This window comes from Balaenoptera acutorostrata, chromosome 15 (assembly GCF_949987535.1).
Source record: "Balaenoptera acutorostrata chromosome 15, mBalAcu1.1, whole genome shotgun sequence".
Classification (NCBI taxonomy): Eukaryota; Metazoa; Chordata; class Mammalia; order Artiodactyla; family Balaenopteridae; genus Balaenoptera; species Balaenoptera acutorostrata.
In genome coordinates, this window is record NC_080078.1 from 6405866 (window position 1) to 6419946 (window position 14081).

General features: G+C 42.5%; 1 protein-coding gene across 1 annotated transcript; it reads right to left on the reverse strand.

Moving 5' to 3' along the window:
• Positions 1-5227: 5227 nt before the first annotated feature.
• On the reverse strand, positions 5228-9730 carry FAM200A (family with sequence similarity 200 member A). The gene is made up of 2 exons (XM_057528912.1): positions 9608-9730; positions 5228-7137 (listed from the first exon to the last, which is right to left on the reverse strand). Exon 2 carries the CDS (start codon positions 7035-7037, stop codon positions 5307-5309), a length of 1731 nt encoding a protein of 576 aa, XP_057384895.1. The 5' UTR covers positions 7038-7137; positions 9608-9730; the 3' UTR covers positions 5228-5306.
• Positions 9731-14081: the final 4351 nt, after the last annotated feature.

Below are 14081 nucleotides of genomic sequence, written 5' to 3' on the forward strand. Positions count from 1 at the left end.
AAAGACAGCAGAAGGGATGCTTGAGTGACTCTGTCCAAACAACCCCTGAGTAAGGTCTTTTCATAGGCTGTGTTCATATGGATGGTTCTGAATGTTCATTTTATAGTCTGTTTTGTGTTCACCTCTTCTGTGAAGCCTTATTTGGTTAGTTCCACCTCACTTTGCTCTACAGTGTCTCATTTAATTGAAATTACTCATTTGTAATCCTTTCTTCTTCTCTTTCTTTTTCTTTCTTTCCTCCCTCCTTCCCTCCCTCCTTCCCTCCCTTCTCCCTCCCTCCCTCCCTTCTTTATTTTCTTTCTTTCCTTCTTTCTTTCTTTTTCTTTCTTTCCTCTCTCTCAGACATGTGTGTAGCACTTACTATATGTCAGGCACTCTCCTAGGTGCCATATACACACACACACACATATATATATACACATATATGTATAAATGCAGTTCATTCTTATGGCAACCTTATTAGGTAGGGCCTATTATTGTTCCCATTTTATGGAGGAGAAAACTGAGGCACACACATGGTTGAGTATCTTGCTCAAGTACAGGCTAACATGTGTTAGAGCCAGGATTCTATCCCAAGCAGAATGGCTTCAGAATCTGTACTCTTCAACCTTCCTGTTTGGGTGGTTTTGATCTCTCAAGCTTAGAAAGCAAGTTTTGAACACCAAGTATCATGCCTCTGATTTTTTTGAGTGCTTCATAGAGGCTAAATATATATCTGCAGGAACCCTAGGGAAAAAGGTATATTACGTGCTTAACAGGAAGGGTGCAGAATCCTTCAAATTGGTTGAAGATGAGATGTTCTCCTGTTGGCTGAAATTGAATACTCAGAAGCAATGGAACAAATCAGGCTCTGGCAACCCAGCCTGGGACTCCTGATTACCTTTTTTCCCTCACGAGAGAGAGACTCATGGGCCCTCTCTTAAATCTATTGGGAATCATCATAAAGTTAAAGATCTATTTGAAGATCTGGCATTGTGAACTGGTCACAGTGTTCTTTGTTCTGCTACCAACCTGAGGTCTCCAAAGTCTCACTTTTCTAACTGCTCTCCACCTACTTTTCTACCCTTTTTTCCCTTTCCTCAAAGACCCATATCTTTCCTCTTATCTTCCTACTAATTTTTGTGTGTGTTTACTTATTTATGCCAATTTCTCTGTACATCCTCATAATGTACATCTCTGGGAGATACATACCTTGGGGCGGGGGGGGGGGCACAGACATAAAATGTGACTGTAACTGTATTTATTTATTTATCAAGAGGCATTATTTTTCTTCCATGCAGAGATGAGTGGCTAGGAAATGACTGGGCTTATGAATAAATATAGTTGCATATGTCAAATCTTCAGCTATTTCTTTTTATTTTAATGATAAAACTAAAAGCAGTAATAAGCCCAATTGATTTTTCAGTTATACACTAAGCCATACAAGTTATATACTAATCAATAGAACTATGGTATAAGAGAAAAATGGAGATAATCGATGGTCTAGAAGATTGTTGTATTGTGATTTTTGACTTGTATCACTATGTATTCCCTGGTCCTTGTTATACCGTAATTTCCAGGTGCTTTCTCACCATACAGCGTAGGCTTTTGCATCAGTTAGACCTTGGTCTGAATCCTATCTCTGCCATTTGGTAAATGTGACAGTGGGCCAGTTACTTAGTTTCTGAGCATTTTCCTCACCTGTAAAAATACAAAAATAATAGCTTCCTACTGTGTTGCTGTGAAAACAAAAAAATGAAAGCATCTAATGTAGTGTGAGACACATAGTAGGCACTTGAAAAATGTGAGTTTTCTTCCTTCCCTCCTACCTCTCTCCCATGCTTGTCCCCCTTCAGCTTCCGGTTTTGTTTCCATATCGAAACAGAGGGGCACTGGTTGCTGCCTTGTATCTGCCATCACCCTCAGTTGATTAGGGAGTGAATCTTGAGCAGTGGAGCATCAGTACTGAGATTGTTAGTTTGGGAGGAGATCTCATGTGTCCCAGAGGGAAATACGTTAGAGAAATGTGCTATAGTTGATTCTTTCCTCAATCCACAATGGTAACCCTGCTTACCTTCTCAAACCCAGAGGGTCATGACAAACCAGGGAGGACAGAAACCCCCAGGCTATGGTCTAGAAAAGCCAAAAACCTTACCTAGTGAGAACAATTTTTGGGGTGCTGATCCTGCACGGTGAACCTGATAAAGTCCTTGTGAGGGAGAAAGCCGAAGCTCCTGACTTCAAAACCTAGAAAAACTGGAGACAGATTACATGGCAGATGGCCTTTGGAATTACAAGAATCTATGTTCCCAAAAAGTAACAAGAAACCTAACAGGAACTGGGAGCCAGTGTGGTACAGGGGGAAGGATGTCTGCATTGCCATCAGATTTTAACACTCTTACTTCCTCTCCCCCATTGTTATGGTCTACTGGCCCGTGTATCATTTTATTTCTCCTTGATTTTAGCTCCTGGATCCCCATCACTCTTTAAAACTAGTTCTGTCTGCATTCTTGGTAATTTCTATATAGACATGAATGGTTCTCTAACATCCTGGTCTGTCAGTCCTCTGAATTTTCTCCTGCAGTATCTTGTCCTCCATCCTACAATACATGCTCCCATAGTCACACTCCAGACCTGGTCATTACCTGAAACTGTAAGAATGTAAGAAGGGTTTGCGCACGCAGTAGACTCATCCCCCACCCCCACCCGAGACACAGTATCAGTGTCTGGTGATGATAACAATAATCATTACACCATATAATGTATAGAGACCATTTGCAAAGCATCCTTAGATAAAAAGGATAGCCTCACAGCAAACCTGGGTCAGTTCAGTTAGGGAGCGACAGGCCCACGACTGGACTCGGTCTCCTGACTCTCATCTGTGGGACCTTCTGCCATCACTCACCTTCTAACTCCAATTCCATCTCTCGTGTTAAAAATCCTCAATTTCAGCACCGCGAGGCCAGGGCCAGCTGCTTCACCACCACTTTTGCGCGAGTCCAGACCTCTCGTGAGAGTTTCTTCCCTTTTTGTTTAAGGCACTTCTCAAATGGACAACCTTGTTCACGTCAAGTTCCCTGAAAGTGGCCATTGTGATTCCAAATTGTCCCTGGTGAAAAACTGTGCTGGTGAGCTATACATACTTCTTAATTTACAGTGAGAAAACATGAAGAAAGCAGGTATTTGACTAAGAAGAAGCAGGATTTTAGATAGAAAAGACCCCACAAAAACTGCCATGGTCCACAGGATGGTGCTTGTACAAACCTGGAACTTGGCCAAAGGCCAATTTTCACTAACAGGAGCCAAACAGATCTTGATTCTGGGCAAAGCAAGCCTCAAGGACACAGAGATAAGTCTTGGTCTCTCTTGTCCCCATCTTGGTCAATTTGGATTCTATTTCACAGAGTCTACACTGCTCCGAGACTTTACCACCAATTCCCAACACTTCCTCTCTATTGAAATGGGCAAACTCCTCCTGGTTTCAGCTGCTGTTCTCAATATAGCTCACTGAAATATTGCAGGAATACCTGTTGACTATTTGCAGTTCTTTAATCTGTCAGATGCTTGTTGCTTCTGTTTCCTTTTAACAGAATTGCTTGAGACCGTGCTAGTTTTGTAACTGTTGGTGGTTCCACCACCTGGTTTTGTTGTAGACGTCCATGGGTTTCAGCTTTGCAATCCTAGTTGCTCTTTTTTTTTTTCAGTTTTATACATACATCTATCTATCTACACATATTCTTTTTCAGATTCTTTTCCATTATTGTAGGATATTACAAGATATTGAGTATAGTTGCCTGTGCGATACAGTAGGTCCTTGTTGTTTACCTATTTTATACATAGTAGTGTGTATCTGTTAATCTGAAACTTTTGATTTATCTCTCCTCTGCCCCCACCAGCATCCCCTTTGGTAAGTTTGTTTTTTGTGTCTGTGAGTCTATTTCTGTCTTGTAAATAAGTTCATTTATATCATTTTTTAAGATTCTACATATAGGTGATACCATATGATACTTGTCTTTGGTTTATTCCACTTAATACGATAATCTCTAGGTCCATCCATGTTGCTGCAAATGGCATAATTTCATCCTTTTTTATGGGTAATCATTCCATTGAATGTAACTACCACACCTTCTTTATCCATTCATCTGTCGATGGACACTTGGGTTGCTTCCATGTCTTGGCTATTGTAAATAGTGCTGCTTTGAACATTGGGGTACACGTATTTTTTTTTTAATTTTTATTTATTATTTATTTATTATGTTTATTTTTGGCTGTGTTGGGTCTTCGTTTTTGTGTGAGGGCTTTCTCCAGTTGCGGCGAGTGGGGACCACCCTTCATCGCGGTGCGCGGGCCTGTCACTATCGCGGCCTCTCTTGTTGCGGAGCAGAGGCTCCAGACGCTCAGGCTCAGTAGTTGTGGCTCACGGGCCCAGCTGCTCCGCGGCATGTGGGATCCTCCCAGACCAGGGCTCGAACCCGTGTCCCCTGCATTGGCAGGCAAACCCCCAACCACCGCGCCACCAGGGAAGCCCCTATTTTTGAATTAGAGTTTTCTCCAGATATATGCCCAGGAGTGGGATTGCAGGAGCATATGGTGCTCTGTGTGTTTTTTAGGAGGGATTTGGGGAGATACAAAAACTATGGCACTATCATCATTATCTTCTCTTGTGTCCTTTCTTGAGAGCAAGGGAAACCTTCACAAAGATATCCTGATAGACTGCCCTACATATATCCTTAGCTAGAATTATAACACTTGCACATGCATAAATAAACCCAGCGACGAGGATGGTGTTAGACCATGATCAGCATCAAGAGTCACTTCCTGGAATTAGAACAGACAGAAATTCCCTGGTGGTCCCATGGTTAGGACTCCGTGCTTCCACTGCAGGGGGCCTGGGTTCGATCCCTGGTCAGGGAACTAAGATCCCCCAAGCCGCGTGGTGTGGCAAAAAACAAACAAACAAAACAAAACAAAACCGACAAGGAAGAGCACATAGGTACATAAACGGTGAGAAACTGAACCTGAATGGGCTCTGCCTGAAAGAAGCAGGGCAGCAGCACTGGACAAGGCGACAGATTGGAGTATAAAACTAAGAGTGTTAAGAGCACTATTTTTCCAAATTGACAGCAATTCATAGAAATGTATTTTACATCATTACTCTGCATACACATACACACATATTCATATAACAAACAAGTTTCACGAAACAATACTTACTATATAAGAAAATGAAACCTAGTAAATCCCAACCATAATTTTATTAATATTTAAATACAATATACAAAAAGTGCCTAAGAACGTACAAAAACAAAATTTCATAAAGATTGTACTTAATGTGATGGGTGTGCTTGCCTGTTCATGAGTTCGTTCCAGTCAGGCACACATGAAGATAAGGCAACACGCATGTCAGGTGCGCTGTTGAGCCGATTTCTTTTCTTTGTTTTTAATCGTGTCAAGATCGAAAATCCTAGTTCACACAAATAGGTAGATGTGAATGGTAATAATAGCAATATACTCTTTCTACTTAGCAGTGGAAATTCATCTTTAATCTTAATCCAAAATGCTGATAAACTTAATGTCCTATAGTAATTCCTCAGTGTGAATGACGAACTGAGCTGCAGTAATTCATTCTCTTCTTCAGGCACCAAGTGTAACTCAATTATTGATTCTGGGGTTTGATAAGCAAATGGATCTTTCATCCAAATAGCTTCCTTTAACAATGCAAATTTCTCTTCTGGAAAGTAACGATTGAAGGTTTGAGACAAAGAAGTGAGATGTACTAATATCTCTAATTTTATTTCTCTTAAGCAGTCTTCATGAATAACGTTCTCTTCAATGTGTTGCAACAGCGTTGGGAACATGTAGTAGCTGGGGCGATTACTTTTAAGTCTTACCTGCCACAACAATAATGCCTTTTGGAATCCTCGAACGTGTTCAAGATATTGAAATATATCATTGTTTTTCCCTTGTAGCTTCGAATTTAATTCATTTAAAATGCCAAAAATGTCACTTAAATACGCCAATTTTGTTACCCAAATGTCATCTTCAAAAATATTTGCCAAATGTGATTGCTTTTCAATGAGAAAAATGTAAATCTCATTCCTGAGTTCGTATACTCTGCTCAATACTTTTCCTTGAGACAACCAACGAACTTCTGTATGAAACAATAAGTGGGTATGGTTCACTCCAATCTCTGAACACAATATTTCAAGAAGTCGGCTATTCGATGAGCTTCCTTTAATAAAATTAACAATTTTCACTGCATGTTTCAATACATCCATTAGGCTCGGCGGAATTTCTTTGGATACCAAAGCTTCTCGGTGAATAAAACAATGATTCCAAAGAGAGTTGTTATGGGTGGCTTCTAACAATTTTTCAATAACTCTGCTATGTTTCCCAGTCATATTTGCTGCTCCATCACTTGAAATTCCTTTACAATTTTTCCAGTTTAATTTATATTGACCAACAATGCACTTTTCTAATTCAGTGAATAAATCTACTCCGGTTACATGTGAATTTAAATTTAAACAACACAACAGATCTTCTATAAAATCATCTTGCCATACATACCTGACATATACCAAGAGTGTGGGACAACTTACAATATCAGTGCTCTCATCAAGTTGGATTGCAAAATCTATACCAGACTGTAGCCGTGTCATAAGCATTGCTTCTAAATGTTTTGCAATAGTACAGATTCGACGAGATATTGTATTATCACTAAGAGGTATAGTTCTTAACTTATCAGCTGACTTATCATCAAAGATGGTACGTACCATATCCATACATGCTGGGAGAATAATTTTTTCAGCAGCTGTGTGAGCCATTTTCTCTTTTGCCACTCGATATGCCACTAAATACGATGATAATAAGGCTCTCTCGTTCATAGTTGTGGAACGACCAAGAAATCGGGGTGATGACTCTAGGCTATTTCTTTCTGTTTGAAAACGGTCTTCCTCATCTTCTTCCTCTTCCTCCTCTGCTTTCACTGTCACTGTGCCTTCCATCTCCTGGGTAGCCCGGGGAGACAAATCTGTAGCATTCCTTGATTCAGCAGTCATTGTTCAGGTTCAAAGAACTGGCTCACTTGATCCAAACAGGGTCTGTCTGCAGGACTTCCCTTTTTGTCCTAGATGTTTTATGAGATCAGTTTTTGCTGTCCTGCAGGGTGGAAAAATTTAATAGCAGTATTAAAAGGTAACACGGTGTTGCTATGCTGCTTACACCTCATCCATGAAGACAAGTCACTAGATCCAATGATGTGACACAGTAAATGCTGAGTAACGGCCATTCACGTTAGCTGTGTAGCAGGCAGATTCGGTACATTACATACACAGCTCATTTAAGTCTCATGGAAACCTAATGAAGTACACAATTATTATTCCTATTTTAAAAGCTGAGAAAGATTAAAAAATGTGTCTAACAACATAATGTAGTGGATCCAGTACTCAAACCCAAGTCTGAAGTCCAGAGTCCTAACTATGCTGCTACACTGCCATCTAGATACTCTTAGAAAGTGATCACCAAAGTACGGTGTACAAGACCATCCACTGGGGCACAGGGGAAAACAATGAAAACTTGTATTTATTTTTTAAGAACACTGAAACCCACTTAAGCTTTCCTGATGGCCATCTTATAGCATTTATATTCTGTCATCATTTGTGTTGCCGTTCTTATTTTCATCTTCCAACTATTTTATTTTCTTTGCTCATTTCCCTTCATTTTTAGTGATATATTGTCAAAAATCTCATTCTTTCTCAGGTATTTTAAGATCAAGGAAAAGGAATTTTGGTTTTTGACATCTCATCAAAGATTTAAAGATGGGGTATGGGGAATAACGCATTCCTAGAGGCCTTCCCTCCCACTGGCAGTATGAATCAAAATGAAGTGACTCCAGGGGAGTGAAACTCAAAGATACAGGGCTGAGGTCAGGACATGGACAGGCCCTTCTGGAGTGTTTTCCTGCTCATGTTCTAGGCAAGTAGCAGTAGAAAGACTGGGTTTTATTTTGTATTTCTTGAATGATTCCAGCACTCAATCATCTCTTGACTTTAAGCTCACTAGCTGTCTCCAGTTTGGTATGCAGTATTTTGATAGTTTTTACCCTGAAATTTAATTTTTCATGCTTTCATGCCTTATTTCAATTAGACTACTCCTCAAGAATAAAGACTGTCTTTTACTTTCATTGTGGCCCTTAAGTCACATGACGTAGTTGCTTGCAACCAGGAGATATTTTAAAAAACATTTGTTTGAATGAATGCAATGTCAACATTTTTTGCCCATTTGGAGAAAGTTCAACAAATTCATTATAGGCCTGGTATTGCAATACTTGGAAGGGCATGTCATTTAGAAATTAAGAGATGCTACTCTATTGCAACTGTCAGGTTACTTATGAAACATCTGAGTAAGAATGGGAGGAATACTATAGCAGCACAGGTTTAAAATACATGAGTAAATAATGTGTCCATGGGTAAGTTACCTATGTCTCCCATTACACTATGTAACCAACCTATTTCTCCAGCAAATAGTAAGGTTTCATTGATCTGCTTACAAGGTATTCTCCGCAACTTATTTATTGATTGCAAATGATCTGTGTAGCACAGGCCTGTATAAGTGTTTTCTTTGGTCCTCTGCTACTTAACAGCCTCTCTCAATAATGACGGTGTCTTTGTGTATACTGGTGGCACTTCAGAAAATGGAGATGGGGCATTAAGTTTGGTCTAGCTGCATTTTTCAGTTAATTTCCCTCTATCGATGAATGTCCAAGTTGGAAGGGCCCTCTGAGATATGCAGTCTAGTTTACTTTACTTAGGATAAATTTGAGACTTGGTGTTTTGTCTAAGAGCATCCCGCTAACCTGTGACAGAGAGGGTGTCAGTGCCCAGTGGGCAAATGGCCCAGCGCTCTGCTCTTGCCGCCGCACCACGGCAGACGCCCCTCACTACTCAGCCCTCTGAGTCAAGCACAGTTGGCTCCCACAACTGAAAAATTCACCTGGTGTCTCAAATTACTCCTGTAAAAAAGCTTTCAGGAAGCTCGGAAACTGCAAGGAAGAGGGTGAAGTGCATGTCACCTTTTCCTACTGCGTTCAACTCTCTTTATTCACTAAGCTTCAAACATTCTTTAATCACTGCCATTAATGGTGGTGGATTTGGGGGTGAGCAGATGATCTGCAAACACTTATGAATCTTTAACTTCTCCACTAAAAAAATCAAAAACAAAACCGTGGAGCTTGGTAGCCTCTAGGGTCTTTCTCATTTTACACCTCGAGGTCCCTTGGAACCCAGGAGACAAGCTTTCACCAGAAGGAAAGCAAAGGGGGACGATCGGGGAGCACAGAAATTAGACTAGGGTCATTTGGGGTGAAAACCGAGGACGAGGCGGCGTAGGTGGGGCACGCAGGCTGCCTCCTCCCGGTCCCAGAGGTATCTCATCCCAGTCCAGAAACCAGGGATCCAAGGCTGTATCTGCGGGGAGACGGCGCTTCCTACGGGCGAGGCTGGGACGAAGGACAGGGACACGGACCCTCCACCCCGTCTGGGGACGGTCGTGGCGAGGGGGATCGCGGAACACGGCCGTACACATCCACCTGCGTCCCCGCCCGTCCTCCCCGGCTGGACCCCCGTCTCACCGTGAACCCCGGAGAAGCCTGGGGTGCTGGGATAGAAAAGGGAGGTGACTCTGGGGACCAAAGGGCAGTGGACTTGGAGCCAGGCCCTCCGCTCGCCAGACCCCAGAGTGTCACAAAAGCCGGAAGTGCGTCAACATCCGCCTTCCGAGCCTGCGCTGCGCTGGTGGTGTGTGTCGGGGGGTGGGTGGGTGTGTGGGGGGGTGGGGGTGGGGTTGGTCCTCTCTAGGAAAGCGGGAGGTCTTTGGTTCTTGTTCCCCAATTCGTGGATCGGGCTTTGGGGATGTCTTAGCTCCGCTTTCCCCATCCGGGAAAACGGGGGTTAAGTTTCCCTCGGTACCCTCCTGCTCAGATACTTATACAATTCTCCTACTTTTTCTTATTGATGGCAGTAATCGTAATAATTCTAGTTATTTTCAAACAATAAGGTGATTGTGTGTCTGTGGCAGAGGAACTGAAACAAAAATGTAGACAGTAGAGCAAAGCGAAGTCAAGGATGGATGGTTTCACGAAACCAAAGTGGTTGCTTCTCTGGGGACCCTGATTGCGTATTGCCACTTGAACGGACCTGGGGAGGAAAAATGTTGCCTGCCATAGCAGTAAACTGCGGCCTTCAAGCCAGAAGTCACTGCAGCCGCCCCCAACTGTGTACCCTGACGGGATTCAGGATGGAGAAGAGCAGGGTACTGGCCCCAGACAGCTGAGGTGCATGTCAAAGGAATGATTTCAGTGCGCCCAGACTCTTGCATCTTCCCATATATAGAAAAGCTCTAAAATCATTAACTTGAAATTTCTGGTTTTCTTCAATTAAGAGTAATCTTTTGATGTTCTGGCTACGAGGTTTTTGCTGCAAAACTCCTACATATCCTGGCTTCTCCCTTACCTCTTCGGAGCAGCCCCTTAGAGCTGAGAGGCTGTCTTCCCGGCTTAAGTCCTCAATTTTGTCTGCCAAATAAAACATAATTCTCAACTTTTAGGTTGTGCTTTTTTTTTTTTCTTCAGTCGACAGTATTTTCAAATATTTGTTCTATAGGCAACAGATATTCTTTCCAATACTAGATAGTTACAAGATTCTGAGCTTGGCTAATGTTTCCAGGGAGTTTTGAGTGTGATAATAATGGAATTACTATAGTAATTCAAATTTGAGGCATTTTTGCTATCAAAATGTTATCACAGTAATTACAGCATTTGCTATAACTTCACTTTTTATAAAACCGTAACAGAGACCTTGAATGATTGTGACATGGCTCTTAAGTTCCAAGATGAATTTGAGGGCAACCATGGAAAGCCCAAAAGGAACAGCCACCTACTACAGAGGCTACCAATGACTAGGTGATGTTCTGAATAATCTTCCAAGCCCTGAGTAATGTTCCATTCCCGGCGAGGTTTGACCTTGCTGTGGTTGCCATTGTTTTCTCCTTCTACTTCCCTGTGACTCTTCAGTAATCCACTTGAGTAGGTTTTCGCTCCTCTATCACTGGCTGGCTCCCTGACCTATGGTCCTCCTTGAAGACATATTCCCAGAACTTCTGCCTCCAGATTCTTCCTCCTATTTCCTTCCAGTGTTGCAAGTCATCTCTAAGAGCCATTGCATTGTTGTACGTTGTATTTTTCTTCTTTGTCTAAATCTGCCTTCTCCCCTATGCTCCCACCCCTGTTCGTACTTTAAAGCGCCTAAAGGATCCAGGAAGGTAAGTTGTTGAGTGCAGCCAGCTGGGTATGTTTTTGTATTTATGTATTGTGTGTCGAAGGGACTGTAGGAAGCCTTTGTAATAACTCCATTCTTTGCCTGCTGATATAATGGCACAAGGAACTGAAGTGGCCTGGTGGCATTTTCAGTTTCCAGTTCAGTGGAACACTCAAGGTATCTCCTAGGAGAAATGCCCTTCTTGAGAATCAGGATCATACCAAATAGACTCTAGACTGGGGAGACAGGAAGCACAAATTCCACACATAGGTTGCTGGTTATGATGGTAATAGGGGCCACTCCTGTTTTGACCCCTTGGTTCCTGTATCCATGTAGTCTTTCTATTGGAGACACAATACCATATATATGTTATTGGTTCAATGCATATACTGTATCATTGAGGACAGCTGCCCAGCTTCACAAGGTGCTGTATCTTGTATCAGCAATTTAGCTGAGTCTTCAACGTGCCATTCCACAGTTCCATCGTGCTAGTTGTTTCTGGCTGATGAGTAAACACTGTGACTTCTGTGGTTACAAGCTCATTGTCACACCTCCTTGACTATAAAATGGGTTCCTTGGTTTAAGGTATATCCAGTGGATAAGGCATCCTATAAGCCCTCAGATGATGGTGTGGATGGAGGCAAAGCACTCAGGGAAGACAAACCCATATTCAGAGCATGTATCGATTCTGGTGTGATAGTTCCCTTCTTTTGTATCTATCCATGCCTAGTGCAATGGTGGGCATGTGGGAAAGAGTAGGGAAGTGTTCAATCCCTTGGGAATAGTGGCTCCTACATTTTCTTTAAAGCAATATAGTTTAAGTTAAAAATCATAACTTTTGTGAGTTCGTTGTTTCTACCTGCATCATCTGAATAACGGTTGAAAGAAAATTGTGCTCAAGAGCAAAACAGTAGCTACTGTTTCTTACCATCCTTTGTTAGGGATTGGTGCCTATTGGTGGGACATGGACTCTTAAATGGGTGCCTCCTGAGGACCTCTCGCTGGAGAAAACTGCCCGAGTCAGGCAAAACTTAGACACAAATGCACCACTGTCATAGTTTGTTCACCTCTGCTGTAGAAATGCAACACTCTGCTGAGAGGTACAACCTTTGGGGAAATGGCAACTCAGGAAAGAACCTCAAACTTATAGCTATCCTAGAATATTAGAAGAGCTTGAAATGGTGCCCAATTCTTGAGCTTGTTTTACAGAACAGCAGCTAAAGGAACAACTTGTTTAAAAAACCCTCTGCCTTCACTGAACAAGCTCGCTTAAATTATTTTTTTCAAGTTACATACCCTCCAAGCTTCATGTAGCCTAGATAATATACCAGGAGATTCCTCAACTACCCCTATAGATAACACCTCTGACATATGAGTGGCTATAGTAACAGGGACTAAAGCTGTTTTTCAGAAACTTGGAGTCAGCTCTTTTTCCAGTTCAAGCTGGCTAAGACTGGTTGGGACCACTGATCCTAAAACTCGGCCTGTGCAGGTGTCTGACGAATGAACTTTTGACATCAGAGGGCCAAAAACTCGAAGCTCAGATCATGCTAAGTGCCTGCATTTTTGAACATGCATTCCATTAAGAAGGCTGTAACTCAGATATGCCTTTGCAGAACACTGATTACCTCACCTTTCCCCGACCTCCTATCACCTTACCCCACACCTAAGACCAACGTGCTTCTTTATCCAATAAAAATCTCAAGCCCCTCACCTTCAGGGAGGTGGATCTGAGATTTGTTCTCCTATCTCCTCACTTGGCTTCCGTGTTAATAAACTCTCTGCTGCAAACCTCAGTCTCTCAGTGTTTGGCTTGCTGCCCACTGGGCAAACGAACCTGGTTCATAACAAGTTGTTAATGACAAGCAGGAAGTAATGTGTCATCTGTTGTCCCAGGGATTGCAACAGGAACAATGGACATCACCAGGAGGTATAGTTCTGTTCAACGCACAAAAAACTTTCTAACTGGAGCTGTCCAACAAGCAATTGACCAAGCAGTGCTTTTTTTTTTTTTTTTAAGCAGTGCATTTCCTATCCGTGATGCTGACTCCATTGTGACAGAGATACTATAGCCTAGAGAGATTGTGTCTTAGTAGGAAGTTGCTGTAGATCCATGAGATACTCAAGGAGAGAAAGGGAAGGCATATCAGAATCTCCCAGCGGCTCATGTAGTTTGAAAAAGCATGAAGAATGTCACACTTGATTTTTCTTATATTTAACTGTAAACGTCAAATATCATTAAACGGTAATATCTGATTTGTGAGCTTAAACAAAGGAGTAGTAGCTAAAGTCCCTTCCAAATCACTGTTTTGATTCTTTAGTCGACTTGCCAGTCCCTGGCGGACTTAGTCCCACCACAGGACATCACATTCTCTAAGGATGCAGGAGGTCCTAATGCCCTAGGGGCTTCTGTGCTAGCCCTGGGCCTGCCTGTCCACGTGCACCGTGCTTTACCCATCCCTCCTTCTGCAGAGTCCCGTCTTTCCACCAGGAACACAGCTCTTTTCCAGTCTCTCTTCCACTCCAACTTGCTCAATGCCCCCACCGTCCCCCAAGAACCGTATTATGTTTCGATCCTATGATTTTCTGAGGTTCTCATATAACCGAAGCGCCTTCAACCCTGGCTGTAATCAGCGTATTTTGTACCCCTGTGCTAGTTCCCGAATGGCTGACTCATGGAGGTCGGACCACTAGGTTGGACATTTCGTCCTCCTCCCCGACACGCACCCCCGCGGAAGAGCCACCACCCCGCGGGGAGTCTCGAAGGTTGGCTGGAGCCAGGGAAGGGAG